A 22,673-nucleotide genomic window follows, 5' to 3' on the forward strand; every position below is an offset into this window, starting at 1 on the left:
TGTCCATCCCTCCCTCACTCACTCACTCCATCCATCCTTCTATCTCTGTCTGTTTATCTGTCCCTCCATCCATCTATCTATCTATCTATCTATCTATCTATCTATCTATCTATCTATCTATCTCTGCCCCTCACTCCATCCATCCATCCATCCATCCATCCATCCATCCACCCACCATCTCTGTCTGTCTGTCCCTCCCTCCCTCCATCTACCTGTCTCTGTCTGTCCATCCCTCCGTCCCTCCATCCATCCCTCCCTCTATCCATCTATCTATCTGTCTGTCTCTGTCTGTCTGTCCCTCCCTCCCTCCATCCATCTATCTATCTATCTATCTATCTATCTATCTATCTATCTATCTATCTATCTATCTATCTATCTATCTCTGTCCCTCCCTCCGTCCCTGTCCATCCCTCCGTCCCTCCCTCCCTCACTCACTCACTCCATCCATCCATCCATCTCTGTCTCTGTCTGTCCCTCCCTCGCTCCCTCCCTCCATCCATCTATCTGTCTGTCCGTCCCTCCGTCCCTCCCTCCGTCTCTCCATCCATCCATCCATCTATGTCTGACCGTCCCTCCGTCTCTCCGTCCCTCCCTCCCTCCCTCCCTCCATCTGTCTGTCCCTCCATCCATCCATCCATCCATCCATCCATCCATCTATCTATCTATCTATCTATCTATCTATCTATCTATCTATCTATCTTTCCTATAAGGTGACACTGAATAGCTGTTGTGCTGCTATTATATTGGAAAACAGAATATGCCAGAAAGAACTGAAAGCTGAAAGTCACTTAAAACACACACATGAAGATACCTGGATCAACTAAGGAACACAGGACAGGTATGCAATATAAAGCTGTGTCCTCAGCTGATTTGCCACAGTGAAGAGGAGGGGGTGACTTGTGGACTTCAACTCCCAGAATTCCTCAGTGTGCCTGGCTGAGGAATTCTGGGAGTTGAAGTCCACCAGATCTCAAAGGGCCAAGTTTGAAGATCCCCGATGAAGAGAATCGCTGCTCTCTGCTTTACCACAGGCCAAAACAATTCCAAGCGATAGAAGTTACCTCTATGCAGAACAAAAAGTATGGTGAATGATTGCTTGTTCTCTTTGTTGGTGATTTGACTGTTGCATAAGGTACAAAAAACAAAGAGGCCAAGAGAAGAAGATTAAGAAAATTAAGAAAATTGTCTGACGCTAATGTTCCGCCTGATAAAATGGCTCCTATTCCTTCAGATCGGATTTTCTATCATGGGGACAATCTGAAAGGCCCTATTCAGCTGTGAAGAGTGAACTTTTGTTGTGCTTATCCAGAGGTTCCAAGGCACATTGCTTCAAGCAGAAAAGCCAATTGCTAGCTCGTTCCACCCAAGTCCATCTTGAAGGAGATGTGTGGGTAAAATGAGCAACCAGAAACACCAGGCCAATTTGAGTTGCCAATGCGTCTTTAAAGGGGGATTATGCTCTCTTTCACCTCTAAAAGACAACGTGGTATGACTTTTGCTAAAGCAAACCTCGCAGGCCTGTCTCCCAGTTTCTTTTGGAAAGCAAAGCCCCCTCCCCCTACAAGGAATGGCAATTCAATTTCAGGCTTCAGAAAACATAGTAAAGAAATATGGTACTTAATTTTACATATAATAACGGCGGCAAGAATAGCATATGCACAGTGCTGGAAAAATGAGAATACACCATCAGAGGAAGAAGCGATAAGAAAACTCCTGGACTGTGCTGAGATGGACAAATTAACAAAAGAGATAAAAGAAAAGGAAGACACAGAGTACTATCTAACATGGAACAAGGGGTATGACTGGTGGGAGACTAGAAATAATAGAGGAGAATAAATATGGAAAGGTCAAAAGTGAAAATATGTGTATAATAATGTATAATAATAATATGAATTATTCTCAGTAAGAAGTAGAACATGAAGGAAGAAAAATGTAAATAAGAAACAACGGGGCAATAAGGACAAATATTCTAAAGAAGAATAAGGGGGGAAATGTAAATAATAGAAGATTACCGTTACGTAATCGCTGTAAAAAAGGGGGGGAGGAGTATATACTGTGTGTGTGTATGTGTGTGTGTGTGTTATGTTTTGCTTTGTTTTGTTTTGTTTGGTTGGTTAAAAATACAATAATTGAAAAATAAATAAATAAATTTCAGGCTTCACTGGATAATTATTCAAATCTATTCTCAGTTCAGATCTGTCTTGGCAACCTTTGCGGGGAACATGAGATGACCCACCATTCTTGCTGGTTGCTGAACTCTCAACAGCTCTTGACAACACTGATTACAATAATCACAAAGCATGGGATACACAAATGCTGAGGGAAAAGAACCTTAGGGGCTTCCCTAAGGATTCTGTCTTATTCCTCAGTTCCTTTGGCATCCAATGAAGAGATCACCCAGAGGTTTAGCACGGTGTCTCATCTCTTTCTTGAATCAATGGCCAAAGACTATAGAATCTACCCCATATTAGTTCTAGAAACCTCGATTCAAGAAGCTCGTGCAGACAGAGGTTAATTTATTCTCCGGAAGGAACAATTAAAAAAAACCCATAATTATTCTCCTGCAAAAATTTCCAGCTTCCTCCATTTAAATAGTGGACAGTCACTTAAATAGGAGCCAGCCGTGTGCTGCAGCTGCCAAAAAAGCCAACACAGTGCTGGGCTGCATTAACAGAGGGATAGAATCAAGATCACGTGAAGTATTAATACCACTTTACAATGCCTTGGTAAGGCCCACACTTGGAATCCTGCATCCAGTTTTGGTCCCCACAATGTAAAAAAGATGTTGAGACTCTGGAAAGAGTACAGAGAAGAGCAACAAAGATGATTAGGGGACTGGAGGCTAAAACATATAAGGAACGGTTGCTGGAATTGGGTATGTCTAGTTTAATGAAGAGAAGGACAAGGGGGGACATGATAGCAGTGTTGCAATATCTCAGGGGCTGCCATAAAGAAGAGGGAGTCAAGCTATTCTCCAAAGCGCCTGAAGGCAGGACAAGAAACAACGGATGGAAACTCATCAAGGAGAGAAGCAACCTAGAACTAAGGAGAAACTTCCTGACAGTCAAAACAATTAACCAGTGGAACAACCTGCCTCCAGAAGTGGTGAATGCTCCAACATTGGGAGTTTTTAAGAAGAGACTGGACAGCCATTTGTCTGAAATGGTATAGGGTTTCCTGCCTGGACTAGATGACCTCCAAGGTCCCTTCCAACTTTATTATTATTATTAAATACTTCAATCATTCCGGATATAGGGTGCGTGATCACTGCTAGCACAGTGACAGCCGAGAAAGCACCACATAAATGCACCGATGTTACGAACTGCTCTCTGTCTCTGGGAACTTCTGTGCATCTTAATTTTGATTACGTGACCCGGGGGATCCTACAACAGTTGTAAATATGAAAGTCACAAATCACTTTTTTTTTTCAGGCGCCCCTGTTAACTCCGGGCGGTCACTAAACTAAAATGTTGTAAGTAAAGGACTACCTGTAATAGAATCTTGCCTTTAATTTCCAGAGAATTAGGGAGGGTTCTGGGTTCCTTCTGAGAGGCTTGGTCTTTGTCAAAATTGAACAGCCCTCCCTCAACAGAGGAGGAGGGATATATTTGAGGGGGTGTCACCAAGAAGAGGGGGTCACGTTATTCTCCAAAGCACCAGAGGGCAGGACGAGAAACAATGGTTGGAAAGTGGTCAAGGAGAGAAGCAACCTGGAATTAAGGAGAAACTTCCTGACATTCAGGACAATTGACCAGTGGAACAGCTTGCCACTAGAAATCGTGGGCGCTCCATCACTGGAGGTTTTTAAGAAGAGGCTAGACAGTCACTTGTCTGAGATGGTATAGGTTCTCCTGCTTGAGCAGGGGGCTGGACTAGAAGACCTCCAAGGTCCCTTCCAGCTCTATTCTATCCTGTCATCTCTCTCCCGTCTCCAACACAGTCATTTCAACAGTTCCAAGAAGGCTCCACACCCCATTTGCACCATGCAGGTGACCCTGACAGCACAGATAAACCTCCAGGTAGCTTTAATGCAGTGGTTCTCAACCTTTCTAATGCCGTGACCCCATAATACAGTTCCCCATGTTGTGGTGACCCCCAAGTGGGTGTGGCCACCAATAAGAGAGAGTAGGACAGCTAGGGAAAGGGGAAAAAATGGCGGACAGTGTGGTTTGGCGACCCCCGTGAAATGGTCGTTTGACCCCAAATGGGGTCCCGACCCACAGGTTGAGAACCACTGCTTTAATGACTCTCTAAGAGAATGCAAATGACCAGCTGTCTAAACCCTTCCATTCCCCACCATCCAGTCAGAGTTGAAGAAGCTTCCTGGATGAGAAGCGAAACATCTTCAAAGAAAAACAAGAAAGTCCAGTTGCCTCCTGAAAAAGCATCTTTGGGTTAGTCAAATTACATTTCTGCCGAGGACTCTGTATTCTCTTGTCAGACTGTGTCTAAGCTACAAATTTCTCCTCCTGTCTCTCAAGGTTATTCTCACAGCCCATTGCAATCAGACGCACACCGACACTGGGGCAATTTAAATATCAGAATTCACAGCAGTTCGTTATCAATTCCATCAATGGGGTTTTTCATCTCAAAAGAGTTTTAGGATGAAGCCCAGCAACCGACCCCTATCGATTGTCCATTCATAGGAACTCAGTGGAAGGCAGGTAAAACGTACCTGTTGTTCTATATAGTTTCTCCAAAGTCCTTTTATACAACCCGACAAATGTGTCTGCCAGCAGGTGAAGACAGGATAATAAGCAGTTGGTACCAACCACCTCTCCATTTAAGAGGCTTGCTAGCAAGCTACAGTGCCGAACCAGAAAGCAAGACCGACGGGAGTGACGGAAGGAGATGGAATTTGTGAGATGGGAAACGGTCATATCCGCAAAACTGATTTAAGTCTGAAAGCTGCATATAAAATACAGCATCGCTAACCGTAGGGGAGGGGAGGGGAAAAAAAGAGGAAAATATTTAGAATGGTACAAGTCAGGGGTAGGCAACCTTGGCTCTTTTATGACTCGGGGACTTCAACTCCCAGAATTCCTGAGCCAGCCATGCTGAGGGGAAAGGAGAGGTTTCCAAGCTGAGCCAGGCTAGCTCAGGAATTCTGGGAGTTGAAGTCCACCAGTCATAAAAGAGCCAAGGTTGCCTGCCCCTGATGTAGATGACAGACAGACAGATAGACAGATAGATGATAGATAGATAGATAGATAGATAGATAGATAGATAGATAGATAGATAGATAGATAGATAGATAGACCTAGATGAAAGGTAGGCAACCTTGGCTCTTTTATGACTTGTGGACTTCAATCCCAGAATTCCTGAGCCAGCATGAGGGAAACTTTGGCCCCTTCATGACTGGTGGACTTCAACTCCCAGAATTCCTGAGCCAGCCATGCTGAGGGGAAAGGGAGAGGTTTCCAAGCTGAGCCGTGCTGGCTCAGGAATTCTGGGAGTTGAAGTCCACAAGTCATGAGGGGACCATAGTTCCCCCATGCTGGCTCAGGAATTCTGGGAGTTGAAGTCCACGAGTCACAAAAGAGCCAAGGTTGCCTACCCCTGACCTAGATGACAGATAGATAGACAGACAGACAGACAGACCTAGATCAGGGGTAGGCAACCTTGGCTTTTTTATGACTCATGGACTTCAACTCCCAGAATTCCTGAGCCAGCCATGCTGAGGGGAAAGGGAGAGGTTTCCAAGCTGAGCCAGGCTGGCTCAGGAATTCTGGGAGTTGAAGTCCACAAGTCATAAAAGAGTCAAAGTTGCCTACCCCAGGTATAAGGAGATTTGGAGAAACTAATCTTATTTAGAGAAGATACTTCGACATGCAAAATTATTGTTTCAGGTTTCAAATAAAAATGCCACCGCCGTAAGTAATCCCAGGAGAAATTAACTCAGGACCGAACTACATGCTTTGAAAGGCACTCCTTTTAAACAGAGACAAAAATGAGATGTGTGGAACTATGGGGAATGCAGAAAAGAAAAAAGAGGAGAGGAGAGGAGAGGAGAGGAGGGGAGGGGAGGGGAGGGGAGGGGAGGGGAGGGGAGGAGAGGAGAGGAGAGGAGAGGAGAGGAAAAGAAGAGAAGGGAAGGGAAGGGAAGGGAAGAGAAGAGAAGAGAAGAGAAGAGAAGAGAAGAGAAGAGAAGAGAAGAGAAGAGAAGAGAAGAGAAGAATGGGACGTACCTGTTAACTCTTCTCGGACATTTCTCCGGTTTTATATCCAATTCGTAATGATAAATGTCCATTTTGGGGATGTCCATTTCAAAGAAGTTGGCTTGTAGTTTGATGGTTCTTCCCGAAGTCCCAAAATCAGGTCTAGGGGGAGGTTTAAACGCATATGCCGGCATTGGAGGTGGCAGCGACGGGGATGTTGTAAGAACTGAAAGAAAGGGGGGGGGGGAATCACAACAAGTGAGGCAAGGGGTCGTCTTGTTCTCTCCAAACCATCCTGCGTCTTTAAAGGAGACGTCACTTTCTCCTTAAAATCGGCGTCCATCTTTTATCATGACTAACCATCTAAAAATGCCAATACACTAAGCTAGGTATCAAAAGAGGTCAGAGTTATAGGCGGTCCTTGACGTGCGGCCGCAACGGAGCCCAACATTTATGTTGCTAAGCCGGACAGTTGTTAAGTGGGTTTTGCTCCATTTTATGACCTTCCTTGCCACCGTTTTAGAGCCTAACGATGTTTGGCGTATTTCCTTAAGCCTTGGTTTCCGTTCTCTTCTTGTGGAGAGGCACTGGCTTAGGCGAATGCATAAATAAAAACAATTCAGGCCTCAAAGGAAGTGAGAGAGAGAGAGAGAGGATTTGCTAGGTTTTCTCCAATGAAAAACCACAAACATTGGTTGCCTGCTTTTTTAAACCTGGCCCAGATCCATCTGCATCGTGGTTTTGCTGCTTGCATCTGGCTGAAAGGTGGGGTGCGTGATCTGAGCCTGTGCTCAGCAAAACGTTAGTCCCGATCACCATTATTTGAAAGATCACTGTTATATCAGGGACTGATTTGACTCTATATTAGTGTTTCTCAACCTCAGCAGCTCAAAGTACAGATAGTCCTCACCTTATGACCACAGTTTAGCCCAAAATTTCTGTCACTGAGACATTTGTTAAGTGAGTTTTGCCCCATTTCACCACCTTTCTGCGCCTCCGTTGTTAAGTGAATCAGCGCAGCTGTTCAGTTAGTAACACGGTTGTTAAGGGAGGGCTTCCCCATTGACTTTGCGGGTCAGAAAGTCGCAAAAGTGATCACATAACCCCAGGATGCTGCAACCATCACAAATAGGAGTCAGTTGCCAAGCGTCTGAATTCTGATCACCTAATCAGAGGGCGGCTGCTGTTAAGGATGAAAATATATGAGTTTTCGTTTAGTAGGGGAGTAAGTTAAGCAAGCATGTCAAATCAGACCTTGGGCTAAACCCTGGGAAATTTTTGCATTCAGAAATTCCAAAAAAAAAAAAACCTCAAGTAACACTGCTTTACACGATGAGTCTTTCTCCCCATCCTCAGACAGCCACACTTATGTTTTTATTAATGACTCATTCAGAGAGAATTACGAATAGTTGTATCAACAAGTTATATTTGGAACTTAGAAATAAGTATATCCGAAAAGGTTCTGTCTTAGAACCATCATCGCTGACGTTCTAACGTGCTCACTTTCTGTTCTGTCCTGATCACAATTTTCTTGGTTCAACTCAGTCAGGAACTTTCAAGAATCAAGGAAACGTAACTGGAAGTTTCAGATGGTTGACATACTTCGGAATCATAATGTGCAATATACGAAGGGGGGGTTATAAAATCCTGCCTGCCCCTAAGCATGCATCCAATATGCCTACTATCTCCTTAGCATCTGCAAGGCCTTTGCCTTGCTGCAGAGTTCAGCTGTCAAGCCACAGTTGTGAAAAGGACTGGCCTTCATGCAAATGCATTTCCTTCCTGCTACTTACTGCTAGAACCCTTTTTTCAAGCTTTAATGCTTTAGAGCAAGCACTAAAATAATAATAATGATGATGATATTATTTAAAGCAGTGGTTCTCAACCGTTTTAATGCCGTGACCCCCCCCAACCGGTCATAAGTCGAGGACTACTCAACCGGTCGTAAGTTGAGGACTACTCAACTGGTGCAGCACCGTTTGCAGAATGGGACTTTTGGCGGGCTCAGCAGGGCAGAGACAGCCTGGACAATTCCTATTGGCTTTTGAAAGCCAATAGAATTAGACTCTATTCAAGAGAGTCTACTCTATTGGCTTTCAAAAGCCAATAGAATAAAAGGGAGTAGCACAGCTAAGGAAAAGGGGAAAAAAAATGGCAGACTGCGTTGTTTGGCGACCCCCGTGGAATGGTCGTTCGACCCCAAATGGGGTCCCGACCCACAGATTGAGAACCACTGATTTAAAGAGATCCATTACAGCAAGGGCCCCCCAACCCCTGGTCCGTGGACCGGTACTGTGCCACAGCACCCCAGCAACCGGTCCGCACAAACAAGCAAAAGCTCCATCCATGGGATGCAGGCAGCACACAAAATCACGCACTCTCCAGTCCGTGGAAAAACCTCTCTCCACGGAACCAGTTCCTGGTGCCCAAAAGGTTGGGGACCTCTACGTTATAGGTAGTCCTCAACTTACCACCATTCATTTAGCAACCATTCAGAGTTACAACAGGAAAAAGGGACTTATGGCGGGACGCTCGCACTTACGATTGTTAACAGTTATGGGGTCAAAATTTAGGCACTTTAGCAACCGGTCTATATTTACGAGGGTCGCAGCATCCCAACATCACCTGATCGCCATTGGCGAGCTTCCCAGCTGCCTACCAATAAGTAAAGCAAATTTGCGCAATAACTTCATTATTGCAATGATTCTCTTAACGGTGGCAAAAAAAAAAAGCTCATAAAATTGTGGTCAACTCTCATTAACAACCACTTTGCTTAGCAATGGAAATGCTGGTTAGAAGTCAAGGATTACTCATAGGTTTAATGCAAGTCAGTTTAGGACAGTGGTTCTCAACCTTTCTAATGCCGCGACCCCATAATACAGTTCCCCATGTTGTGGTGACCCCCAACCACTTATACATCACCGGGTGCCAGGGGTGTGGCCAAAGAAAAGGGGAAAAAATGGCAGACAGCCTTGTTTGGTGACCCCCGTGAAATGGTCGTTCGACCCCAAATGGGGTCCCGACCCACAGGTTGAGAACCACTGGTTTAGGACTTTAGCCAGCAATCTCTAAGAAATCCCAAAGCTGGATACTAATAATAGAAAGTCTAGAGATATTATGGAAGAAAGCAATCGATCAATCATTTCCGAATAGATGCCAAGAAAACAACTTGAATGAATCCATGTAGACCAGAATTCCCCAACCATGGCAACTTTAAGACTGTGGGCTTAGCCCGCATAGGAGAATTCTAAGAATTGAAGCCCACAGGTCTTGGAGACCCCCAATATAGACCCCCAAGAGTCAAGCTGGATGAAGACTTTTAAAGAAGAAAATAATAGATTCCCAAAATCCTACCCAGCTGGGAACTAGGGAATATTTAAGACTTCCTGTTGGATTTGGTTCTCTCTTTTGTGCTGAAATGGAGGAATGGCGACTCCTATCTGCTAACACACCCAACCCAAAGGGTTGTTTTTTTTTTGTTGCCTGCTGTCTCTTCTCCAGCACATTTTCCCAAATGAGGCTAGAATCACAATTGGTTCAACTTACTGCACAACATTTGGCATGGCATCCAAGACATATCCTGCTCCTGAACAACCTTCCAAATTGCCTGTATTTTACCGGACTATGCCGATCCAATTTTAATGCAGATCATGTATCTTTAAGAGGAGTTGGTAATTCCCAATGTAGCAGAAGTGTTCCTTATCTCAAAGGGAGCATTAGATGTCCTTTCTCCATATTTGCCTTATCAGCTGCCAGCAGAAAGGGTTTAAAACAAGCATTCTCAGACGTCTGGAAGTTAGTTTGAGATGGCACATCTCTAACTTTTTTGAGAGTAAACATTCTAAAGATCTACCTGCTGTTTCCAATAATACTTATACTCTCTAAGGCAGGGGTCTTCAAGCTTGGCCCTTTTATGACTTGTGGACTTCAACTCCCAGGATTCCTCAGCCACTGTGCCACGCTGGCTGAGGAATTCTGGGAGTTGAAGTCCACAAGTCATAAACGGGCCAAGTTTGAAGACCTCTGCTCTAAAAAAAAACCTTATGAATATTACATTGATAGTATTTAGGACAGTGGTTCTCCACCTGTGGGTCGGGACCCCATTTGGGGTTGAACGAGCATTTCACGGGGGTCGCCAAACAACGCAGTCCACCATTTTTTTCCCCTTTTCCTTAGCTGTGCTACTCCCTTTTATTCTATTGGCTTTTGAAAGCCAATAGAATAGACTCTCTTGAATAGAGTCTAATTCTATTGGCTTTCAAAAGCCAATAGGAATTGTCCAGGCTGTCTCTGCCCTGCTGAGCCCGCCAAAAGTCCCATTCTGCAAACGGTGCTGCACCAGTTGAGTAGTCCTCGACTTACGACCGGTTGAGTAGTCCTCGACTTACGACGAGTTGGGGGCCACGGCATTAAAAAGGTTGAGAACCACTGATTTAGGAGGATGCGCGTATCAGAAACCGTCCTTCAACTAATCCTCATGTCCCACGACAGACCAGCAGAAGCCACACACGCTGAGCAGAGCAACTTAGAAAATTGAGACTTATTTTTTTAAAAAAATAATAATAATTTGTTAGAGATACAGCTACCTCCCAAGTTTTTTTATGCATCTAAACATTATAATTAGTCTACTGGTAAGGTTTCAGGGGAGCTCTTCAGCCAAAGATAATTAACTTGAGTGGGAAGTACAAATTCCTTCCAGCTTATTCTTTAAAAACACTGGGTTTTGGTTTCCTTTAAATAAAGGCCTGTCGCTAGCAAATGGAGAGCAAACATTCACCCAGGGTCTCCCACCCCCAGCAAAAAAAGAAACCACTTAAGAGCTTGTGAGGTTGGCTGGCATGGATCAGACAAAACCCAAATCCATGGCCAATATCTCCATTTCAGAGAAACGCAGACCGCCTTTGAAAACAAAACAATTCAGAGCTAAACTGGTCTGAGGTGAAACAGGCTGCCCCCCCCCCCCCCCGAGGCTTAGAAGCGGTGAATGCTCCAACACTGGCAGTTTTTAAAAAGAGACTGGACAACCGTTTGTCTGAAATGGTACAGGGCTCCCTGCCTGAGCAGGAGGATGGACTAGAAGACCTCCAAGGTCCCTTCCCACTCTATTATTGTTAAGCCTCCCCAAAATGTCCTTTTTTTCATGAAGAATATACCTTTTTTCAACTCCTAGGAGAACGAGGCCATTTTCAGATTGACCACAGCAGCATCCAAGGACAGACAGCTTTTACCCATCATCTCTGAGTTAATTGTTAATTAACGCTGGTTAATTGTCCTCGCTGTTAGACACTTACCAACAGTGAGGACAATTAACCAGTGTTGTGGTTGTGGGTGCAGGGGGCTGGACTAGAACAGTGGTGGCGAAACTATGGCACGTGTGCCAGAGGCGGCACTCGGAGCCCTCTCTGTGGACACGCCAGCATGGCTCAGCTTGGAAACCTCTCCCTTTCCCCTCAGCATGGCTGGCTCAGGAATTCTGGGAGTTGAAGTCCACGAGTCATGAAGGGGCCATAGTTCCCCCATGCTGGCTCAGGAATTCTGGGAGTTGAAGTCCACAAGTCATGAGGGGGCCATAGTTCCCCCATGCTGGCTCAGGAATTCTGGGAGTTGAAGTCCACAAGTCATGAGGGGGCCATAGTTTCCCCATGCTGGCTCAGGAATTCTGGGAGTTGAAGTCCACAAGTCATGAGGGGGCCATAGTTCCCCCATGCTGGCTCAGGAATTCTGGGAGTTGAAGTCCATGAGTCATAAAAGAGCCAAGGTGGCCCACCTCTGATCTAGGAGGCTCACCACTTAGAGCAGGACTTAGGACAGGGGTAGGCAACCTTGGCTCTTTTATGACTCGTGGACTTCAACTCCCAGAATTCCTGAGCCAGCATGGCTCAGCTTGGAAACCTCCCCCTTTCCCCTCAGCATGGCTGGCTCAGGAATTCTGGGAGTTGAAGTCCACGAGTCATAAAAAAGCCAAGGTTGCCTACCCCTGATCTAGGTCTGTCTTGTCTTGTCTTGTCTATCTATCTATACAGGGGTAGGCAACCTTGGCTCTTTTATGACTGGTGGACTTCAATTCCCAGAATTCCTGAGCCAGCCATGCTGAGGGGAAAAAGAGAGGTTGCCATGCTGAGCCATGCTGGCTCAGGAATTCTGGGAGTTGAAGTCCACCAGTCATAAAAGAGCCAAGGCTGCCTACCCGATCTAGGTCTTCTCTTGTCTTGTCTTGTCTTGTCTTGTCTGTCTTGTCTTGTCCTGTCTATCTATCTATACCAGGGGTAGGCAACCTTGGCTCTTTTACGACTCATGGATTTCAACTCCCAGAATTCCTGAGCTAGCCATGCTGAGAGGAAAGGGAGAGGTTGCCATGCTGAGCCATGCTGGCTCAGGAATTCTGGGAGTTGAAGTCCACCAGTCATAAAAGAGCCAAGGTTGCCTACCCCTGGGTCTATTCCAATCAGATTTATGCACACTTGACCACAGTACCCACTGAGTGCATTGGAAGTAGCAATCCAACCTACCTCAAGGACAAGAAACTAGAACAGGCTGTTACGAACTTGAATGGTCATGAAATGATACGACCACATTTAAAAGGAAGAATATCTTCAGAGGAATTAGCTTCATGAAACGGCTTGCCTTTTGGCAAAGGGCTTCAAAGCTGGTGAATAAAGTAGACTTTTTTTTCTTCCCCTCTTTTCCAAGTACTTTTTTTTTTTTAATTGCAACATAAAAACGACGGTGGACCCAGAAAAAGGCTGCTTCACTTTTGGTAGGAGATGCAGCAGCTCAGAGGCTTAATGACGCCAGAAGTGCCAGGCAAAAAAATGGTCGGCAACTCTGGTCGTTCCAGACCAGCTCTTGAGATGGAGGGAGCTCCCGTCGCTCCATCCCTAGCTCCTGTGCCTATTCCAAAGCCTGTGCGGAGAGCAGAATGCCGGCACTGGACCTAGCTGGACACGAGGTTTTGTGACACAAAGTGAGGAGAGGAATGACCGGTGGAAGTACTCAGAAGAACCAGCAACCCAAGCACTGCTCGTTAGCTGGTGTAAAGTTAATTCACACAAACACACAACACGCAGCGCACCAAGGATAGGTGCATGAGCGCTGAACAGAATGAACTCGCATTCTAGGCTACCAGGACTGCATTGTGTGTCTCTAGCATGTGTAGATTTCCCTGACACTGTACAGCAGGGGTCTTCAAACATGGCCCTTTTATGACTTGTGGACTTCGACTCCCAGAATTCCTCAGCCAGGCACACTGAGGAATTCTGGGAGTTGAAGTCCACAAGTCACCAAAGGGCTAAGTTTGAAGATCCCCTCCTCTTCACTGTGGCAAATCAGCTGAGGACACAGCTTTATATTGCATACCTGTCCTGTGTTCCTTAGTTGATCCAGGTATCTTCATGTGTGTGTTTCAGCTCTTTCTGGCATATTCTGTTTTCCAATATAATAGCAGCATAACACCTTATAGCAGTGGTTCTCAACCTTTTTCATGCCGCGACCCCATAATACAGTTCCCCATGTTGTGGTGACCCCCAACCACTTATACATCACTGGGAGTCGAAGTCCACAAGTCATAAAAGGGCCAAGTTTGAAGACCCCTGCTGTACACCATATGCTGTCTGTCTGTCTGTCTGTCTGTCTATCTATCTATTATTTGTTTGATTTCTATAGCTGCCCATCACAGCAAATGACTCTAGGTAGCTCACAGTTCAGACATATTTGATTTCCTACTGCCAAGTAGATGCCAACAAGAAGTTTACAAGCTGTAATAGATGCAACCACCAGTTCTCAGGTGAGTCAAAGGCTTTATGTAAACCTGAAAAAGACATCACTGACAGCCAAGGCCAGGTAGCTGTTGACATAAAATGGCCTTGGATTGAAACCCTGGGATGACTCTACCTGTATAGGGTGTACCTCCTATCTTTTGCAACAGACTGTACGTATACATGTACATCTACAAAAATTAGGTGTAACTTAGTGAATTCAGAATATTTATTAAACTGCTGGCAATTATAATTTTACTCAAATTCTGATAATAAAATGTTGCTGTTGCTTCTGATGTCATTGATTTGTGGTTGTGTTTTATACTGATTGCCGTATCACAGAAAGAAATTGTGACTTCAATGAGGTCTCATACATGTATTGTATTAATTATATTGTGTTAATATGAACCATAATAACCACCAACCACTATGAAGTTTATCCTCCATCTAATACCTTTCCAAAACTATCCCAGTTGGTACTTTCTATTATTTCATCCTCTCTTTTTTAAACCTATTTCACAAAATAACCTGCTAGTATTTTCATCCATTGTGGAAGAAGAGACAGTTTTCCATTATTCACTTTCTTTACCTCATGCTCAACTTTAGACAACTAAATCATGTTCCCAGAATTAATTTAATTCTCAGCCCCTTAACCTCTAAAATATTCTGAGCTGCAGTGAACAAAACCACAAGTGTTCCTTCTAATTTGTGTGTCAACAGAGAGCAGGAATTTCTTCAGAGGTTGCATATTAAGTCAACATTTTCATTAATCTACCAACACCACCAATTTCAGCAACTCAAATGCCCTCGTTCTTAAAAAGTCAGCTTTCAAAGGTAAAAGGTAAATTCACCGGCTTTTACTTGATCTCATTTGCCATTAAATTGTGTATTTCCCATTCTAATTTGGAAGAATTTTTAAGGGTGTTTTGCTGTTCCCAATTTGGTGAAACAAAACTAGCCAACAAAGATCACGTGAAGTGTTAATGCCACTTTATAATGCAGGGAATGGCTGTCGCTACATGGGACTTTTGGTTTTTGTTGTGAATCTTGCTTTTGGCTTTAACATCACATTTTTAATAAGACAGAAGTGTACTCTAGCGTACCAGCTTTGATTGTTCCTTGTTGCACAAGAACATTCCCTGCTAAAAGAAAGGACAGTATTGGTCCAGTCAGGCATAGTATGACATTCACAGAACAATTTTACTCAAGGTACTCACACAATTCCTATTGTCTTCTATAACTATCATGCAGGCCAATATACTATTGCTCACAACCCATCAACTAGAAGTTAAGTGTACAGTCAGGATACAAAATGTCTGCCTTTTCTGGGCAGGATTGGGACCACTTGCCTTCAGAAGTTGTGGGTGCTCCATCACTGGAGACTTTTAAGAATAGGCTGGACAGCCTTTTGTCTGAAATGGTATAGGGTCTCCTGCTTGAGCAGGGGGTTGGACTAGATGACCTCCAAGGTCCCTTCCAGCTCTGTTATTCTGTTACGTGTAAGCCGATTCAGTTCTGACTGAATGGTGGGGAAATTTTTTGAACTGAAGAAGCTTCTTTTGCGAGAAGCGAAACATTTTCAAGCAAAAAAAGCGAAACATTTTCAAGCAAAAAAAAAAACTTTTGCCTTTTGAAAAGTACCTCTGGGATTTTGCCCTATTCTGGATGAATAAGCAAGAGGTTGGACTAGAAGACCTCCAAGATCCCTTCCAGCCCTAGGGTTCAATGTGATTCTATGTTTCTCCAGAGCAAAGTACCCATAAACTATAAATGATTCTGTGACTTCAGTTTACATTTCAAAAGCACGTGGAATATTTCGCTCAGATGAACAAAACAGGTCACCAGTTCAAAACGATTTTTGAGGGTCTGTATTATCATCCACAACAATTAAGTGGAGGAGACCATGGAAGCTAGCTCTGTTTGAGGTTTCTGGATTGACATTAATGGTAGGGAAGTAACTAAGTTTGGTTTCCAAAGGCTTCACTCATCAATCTTTCTGCCTCTCTGAGTTTCTCCAGGTCAGTAGCTACCTTGGTCTCAACAGAGAAAATTATTAAGCAGCGTTTTAATGATAATGGTAGGCTTTTTGATTCTTTCAATAGATTAGAGTTTCATTTGATACACACACACACACACACACACATTTTAAAGAGAATTCATCTATGTATAATTATTGCCTGAATGGGTACGCTTTTCCCCTATGCACAGAACACATTATTAAAAATGCTCCAACACTGGAAGTTTTTAAGAAGAGACCGGACAACCATTTGTCTGAAATGGTAGAGGGCAGTGGTTCTCAACCTGTGGGTCGGGACCCCATTTGGGGTCAAACGAGCATTTCACGGGGGTCGCCAAACAACGCAGTCCGCCATTTTTTCTCCCTTTTCCTTAGCTGTGCTACTCCCTTTTATTCTATTGGCTTTTGAAAGCCAATAGAATAGGCTCTCTTGAATAGAGTCTAATTCTGTTGGCTTTCAAAAGCCAATAGGAATTGTCCAGGCTGTCTCTGCCCTGCTGAGCCCGCCAAAAGTCCCATTCTGCAAACGGTGCTGCACCAGTTGAGTAGTCCTCAACTTACGACCGGTTGAGTAGTCCTCGACTTACGACCGGTTGAGTAGTCCTCGACTTACAACCGGTTGAGTAGTCCTCAACTTACGACCGGTTGGGGTCGCGGCATTAAAAAGGTTGAGAACCACTGGTATAGGGTTTCCTGCCTGAGCAGGGGGTTGGACTAGATGACGTCCAAGGTCCCTTCCAACTCTATTCTTATTCTATTCTATTCTCTTCCTTATTCTATTCTATTCCTTATTCTATTCTATTCTATTCCTTATTCTATTCTATTCCATTCCATTCCATTCTAAACCTATATTTTACAATGTATATTTTATACGCAACTTTATATAATACTTATAAATGGTACCAGGCATAGGTACCTCATATTCTTCCATTTTGTCCCTCAGTTTTTTTTTCAAAAAAAAAAAAAAAAAAAGCAGAAAAAAGTGGGGATTTTTTTTTTCGTTTTCAAAATTTCTAGAGATTTTGCCTCTCTAACTGGGATAGGATGGACAGTTCCACCCTCGGTGGAGCAAATCTTCTTTGCTGGCTGAGGAATTCTGGGAGTTGAAGTCCACAAGTCTTTAAAGTTGTCAAGGTTGAGGACCCCCTGCTCTAGAAGTGTCAAGAAAGAGAGTTTCACTGCCAACTCTGAAACACTAAGCACTTCAGAACACAATGCTACGCAACTCAAAATCTTACGCTCCAAGCCAAGTCCTTTAAAAACTTTTTATCACTTATGTTTTGGGAGATCCTGATGGCTTCAGCTTTGGAGGAGTCCAGCTGCAGACTCAAAGTGCTGACTTCTAGAATTCCTCAACTACAAATCCTATTTGAGGTTTTGTTAAGCTTTACTGGAGCGTTTCCTCGCACAGAAATGCCACAGTAGAGAATCAAACAAGCCACAACCACACTGGGACTCTGAAAAGCAACTGCTAAGAAAGCAAACCCGGTGTCCAATTTACAGTTTGGCCAAAAGCTTTTTTAACTCATGGCAAAAGTTAAAAAATGCAGCCTTGATGATCACCCAGGGCCAGCTCAGAAGAAAGACTACAAGGAGATTTTTTTTTTTTTTAAGCAGTGTTGTTTTCAGTTACATCTCGCAATGTCACGTGGTAGAACCATTTTTCTGGGGGTGTGCACACATACAGACAACCAGCATTCCCTCTCAGCCCAATAGGCAGAGTGGCATACAGGTAGTCCTTGTTTAGTGATGCTAACTAGTAGGACTGTAAACTCTATCTTTAAGCAACATGGTCATAAGTATTGCTTATCTGACCATAATTTACGAGTTCCCGCTGGCTTTCCCACTGACCTTGCCTGGGAGAAGCTAGCAGAGAAGGTAGCAAATTGTGATCAGGTGAATGTGAGGACGCTGCAACAAACGTTAAGGACAAAGTTCAGTCCCAACCACCACCCACAAATGGTTGTTAAACCTTTGGCTGTGAAGGTGCTGGACTAGGAGAAGGGAGATACAGATTTCCCCCCCCCCCGAAACTGATTGGCATGACTTTGGGCCAGTCTCTCTCTCCCACCCCAAGAACTGAGAGGTCCAGCGATGAAGAGTGGCCTAGTGGTCCAAACTGACTCAGTGGTCTCCCATCTTCTAGTACCCTCTCAGCCATGGAAGTATCCTAGGAGAACTTTGGGTCAGTATCTCCCTGACAACCCTACACTGGAAAGTCAAAAAAACCCATTGATCTACCAATACTTAATGGACCAGCATGGCAGATTATGTCCACAGCCCTTCACGAAGAAGACCTTATCCTGTAGCACAGTGTTTCCCAAACTTGACAATTTTAAGGCATGTGGACTTCAACTCCCAGAATTCCACAGCCAGCAACGCTGGCTGTGGAATTCTGGGAGTTGAAGTCCTCATGCCTTAAAATTGTCAAGTTTGGGAAACACTGCTGTAGCAGATTAATCCAGGCTTGTCATAATGTGTATCAAATCTAAAGTCTAAAATATGATTGTACATAGTATCAGTACTCAATAGTTTCCAGTTCCAAAACAGCAACATTTAAGTGCAGCTTACAATCTATATTTTTACAGCATGGGAAATTTGGAAAACTATTTTTGGGAGGCCAGGCTAAAGGGAGAACTTCAGACACAATGTAAAATGGAAGATGCTACCTTATATAGCAGAAAACGCTGCCTTTGTAATCAAGAAGCAGCTTTCTCCTAACTCTTGCACTGATGTTCATTACCACCACCAACAGAACGGAATAATTTAGGGCTCCTGACAACAGCGCACGTGAAAGTTATTCCAATGGGGAAAAGTTGCGACAATAAAAGGTAAGCTTAACAACTTGCTCAACACAACAACAACCCTACAGATAGGATTCTCTGGTCCAGCAACCTCTTTTGGACAACTTAATTTAGCTAATACTTATGGCTTCTCACCCAACAGCATACGCGTGTCCATCATCCATCTTACACGTAAGCCGATGGTTAAAGCCATCTATCCAGTAGTAACTCTACATCTTAGGTTAATCAGTTTCATAAATCATGTCGTGAGAAATACTTTCTTGTAAGTCTTCTGCCAATTAATTTCACTAGACTGTCTCTGACCCAAGGAAACTGTGGCCTTCTATCCATTTTATCAACTCCAGTGGAAGCTCATCACCCATATGGGAACCCATGGCCCTCAAGAAGCTCCTCAACCATGATTCCTAGCAAGCATGGGCAATGGTGAGGGAAGATGGGAGTTGCAGTGTGACAGCTCTCAGAAGTCGTGGTTCCTCCTACTTTTATTAGGAACAGTTCCACCATGCAACCTTAAGTTGGAAACCAGCGATCACTCCTTCAAGGTAGACTAGGTTAGGAAACAGATTTTGAAGGACTTTATTACAACACAATCTTGCTAGTTTGCCTGTGTCTTCTCTTCCCTCCCTCTAATAGCCAAGGAGTCATGGGAACAAGACATAATTCCTTTGTAATTCTCTCCCGCTTCTCTGGATCTAACACAAGTTTATTCTGCAAATAATTATTTCCTAAAGACCTCCTGTTTCCTTCTCTACGTTAATCTCCCTAGCTTCCTACATCAGCTAGCAATTAAGTCGCCATTCTGGATCTCAACCCCTTCCTCTGCTTTCACACAGGGATGGTCGGTATTCTGACCAGGTGGACTCCATTGCTTCTTTACTCCTCCCACCCAGTCTTGGAAGCCAAGCATCACCAATCACTTTGGTGATTGAGGAACTACAATTTCCATTGGCAAACTTCCTTTATATAACCTTCCTCCATTGACGTGGCCTTGTGCTTGACCCTTCTGGACCCATTTGCCTTCTCTAGCATGTCCACCTAGTTAGTACGTCAAAGGTTAGCAGCCAGACTGCTGTTGAGACAAGCCAGCCATGAAAACCAGCCCTAAGAAATCAGAAAGTATCCCTTGATCATCTTCAGTTGTTCTTCCCTGTCCCATCTCAGTTTTAATCTCAAAATGCTTGACTTGGGCAACATCAACAGGCTAGGGGGAAGGCAAATGAGTAAAACACCCACTGATCATTTAAGATTGGATCAATCACCTTCTTGTAGAAGTTGCCATAAACAACCACTACAGGAAATAATAGTCCTCTTTAACACAGTTGTAACAATCCCCAAATAATTCCTACAATAGAATATTTGCCGTCCCATCATCATCATGCCGAGGTGCTGGCAAACAACCATTATCAACACTTTTTTAAAAGCACTACAATGTATATGGGGGGGGGAGAGACACAGAGACAGAGAGAAAATTACTGAAGTTAACGGAAGAGAATAAAGTGAAAACACAATGCAGCCCAAATAAAATACCTAAAAATAAACAAGACTAACAAAAATGGGTAAGCGATGATGGACTACTTGTAGCTCAGGACTGGACCGTTGGGGTCCTTGCCGCTCTCAGTTGGTTGATGGTTTTCTTGCAGACCTTTCATTACCCAATTAGGACCCCACAACAAAAACTAATACTTATTTATCAAACTTACATCCTGCCCATCTCACTGTTGAAGCAACCCCACTAATCATTCCCCCACCCCTTCCTTTCCGGGTGCAGCTTTTCTTTCACCTGAAAAGCAAATAGATGCTTTTTTTCATCCCTGAATTTAGGGAATGCCCAGAGACATTCAATCCTTGCAAGAGGATGTACAAAACAGGGGGACTTTTTCCCCCCACAAACATCCTCAAAAAGACACCGATGTTTAGGGAGAACTACACTTCCCAGCACCCATCATGTGATAAGCCACATCCTGAGGAACCCCCCGCTCCCTGGAAACCCATAAGCCACCTTCCCCTCCATGGCTTCCTAACCAGGGCTTGTTTGCAAAGGGGGGGGGGAGGAAAAAAAACAAACACCCAAGCCGGCCTAGCAACAAGCCAGCTTTCCAGAGGCCGAAGTCCGGGTCTTTCTTTCTTTCTCCCGTGCATGCATCCCGTGCAAAGGGGACCCCGGCTAGGGCGGGAACACGCGGGGAAACTGACCGACTGGGGAAGGGCGGGGGGGGGGAAACACGCGGGAACTTCTGAACCGGGCTGCTTCTATCCCTCCATCATGTCAAGTCGTTGTCGCTGTTACTTCACTATAATTACATCGAGTGCAAGCAGACACGATTGCAACCAGATATCAAATAAAGCGGGGGGGGGTTATACCCAGCACCCCGTTTTTAGCCAAGGTGTCGGTTGGGGGGGGAGGGGAATATCAGCCCGGATCGACCTGAAGTATTTCTTCCCCCACCTCACCCCTCCCCCACCGAGAGCTGCCCCAGACGGACTGCAGCCCCTTCTGGGCGCCATTCCTCGCTTAGGGACGAACGGCTCGTCGTCTGTGGGGCGCGGAGGGAAGGAAGGGGGGGCTTCTGGGCCTTCCCCCCCCTCAGGGAAAGCCGCCCCTTCAAGCCCCGTGTGGCGCTCGGCGGGCTTCCCCCCTCAGGCATCCCCCCTGCCCGGCCGGGGAAGCCCCCTCAGCGCGTCCGCGGGGCCTGCCCGCCTCGCGGCCTCCCCCTCAGGAAAGGCCCCCGGGCCCAGCCACCGAAGGGGCTCCTTCCCGCCCGCGTTCCCCCCCTCAAGAGGAGCCCCGGGCGGCCGCGCGGCCCAGCCGAGCGCCGGCTCCCCTCAGGCCCGCCTTTCCCGGCCCCGTGGCGGACTCACCGGGCCCCGCGGCGGCTCCGGGGGCGGCCCCGGGGGCGGCGGCGGCTCCCCCGGCCGGGTACATGGCGGCCGAGCGCCGGGCTGCGTGGGAGGTGAGCGGCGTCCAGGCGGCAGGAGCGGCGGCGGCGGCGGCCCAAAGAAAGGAAACCCGCCTCCGCCCGCGCCTCCGCCCCGAGAGGCTGGCAATGGGGCCGCCCTCCCTGCGGCCGCCCCGCGCTCCGCTGCCGCCGCCGCCGCCTCAGCCTGCCCGGCCCAGCGGGGGAGCCCCGGCCGGGCATCCCAGCCGGCCGTCCGGGACGAGGCGGGCGCCGGAGAGAGGCCGGTCCCCACGTGCCGAGCGGCGTCGCCGCTTCGGTCCCGGGGCCTCCGGACGGGAGCCGGTTCTCTGGGCGCGATTCGGCCGCGGCGTTTCCCTGACCCGGGATTAGCATCTCGTGTGAACGCCTCGCGTGTCGCCTCTCCCCGGGCTCTTCCCGCCTGCCGCCCCGAGGCTTTCGCGGGACCCTTTCCTCCACCGTGTTAAACGGGTGGTTTGGGTCGCCCCACCGATACGTGTATTTGCCACAAAATAACGTGTGAGACGGTTCCGAAGCGGGTGGTGGTGGCTTTTGAAACCAAAGGAAGGGACGGACAGGTGGAAGAGTCGCCTGCAAAAGCAGAGTGTTTCGTTTTGCTTCGTTTAGCCTGTCTGGTTATTTCAGTCTGCACATGGTTTAGCCATTCAAATAATATAATGTCTGCCTTTTATAAACGAACTGGCAGGAATAGCCAACACTCCAGAAGACAGGCTTAAGATACAGAAGGATCTGGACAGACTTGAACACTGGGCGCTATCTAACAAAATGAAATTCAATGGTGAAAAAAGCAAGGTTCTACATTTAGGCAAGAAAAACCAAATGCACAAGTACAGCATAGGTGGCACCATGCTCAATAGTAGTAACTGTGAGAAGGACCTCGGAGTCCTAGTAGACAATCACCTAAATATGAGCCAGCAGTGTGCTGCAGCTGCCAAAAAGGCCAACACAGTGCTAGGCTGCATTAAAAGAGGGATAGAATCAAGATCACGTGAAGTATTAATACC

At 45.7% G+C, this 22,673-nt stretch overlaps 1 protein-coding gene across 4 annotated transcripts in view; it reads right to left on the minus strand.

Moving 5' to 3' along the window:
• Nucleotides 1–21,835, minus strand: part of AGO2 (argonaute RISC catalytic component 2) — a 58,934-nt gene extending 37,099 nt beyond the window's left edge. The window contains exons 1-2 of one of the 4 annotated variants that reach the window (XM_039334556.1): nucleotides 21,593–21,833; nucleotides 6,189–6,384 (exon numbers count right to left, since the gene is read on the minus strand). In XM_039334556.1, coding sequence (XP_039190490.1) covers nucleotides 6,189–6,384; nucleotides 21,593–21,656 — 260 coding nt within the window. In that variant the 5' untranslated portion in view covers nucleotides 21,657–21,833. Of the gene's footprint in view, nucleotides 1–6,188; nucleotides 6,385–9,704; nucleotides 10,014–21,592 lie in introns of those variants that run through there. The other 3 variants (XM_039334555.1, XM_039334557.1, XM_039334558.1) reach the window with 3 other exon arrangements.
• Nucleotides 21,836–22,673: the final 838 nt, after the last annotated feature.

This window comes from Crotalus tigris, unplaced genomic scaffold (assembly GCF_016545835.1).
Source record: "Crotalus tigris isolate CLP2741 ecotype Arizona unplaced genomic scaffold, ASM1654583v1 scf7180000017631.5181431, whole genome shotgun sequence".
Lineage (NCBI taxonomy): Eukaryota > Metazoa > Chordata > Lepidosauria > Squamata > Viperidae > Crotalus > Crotalus tigris.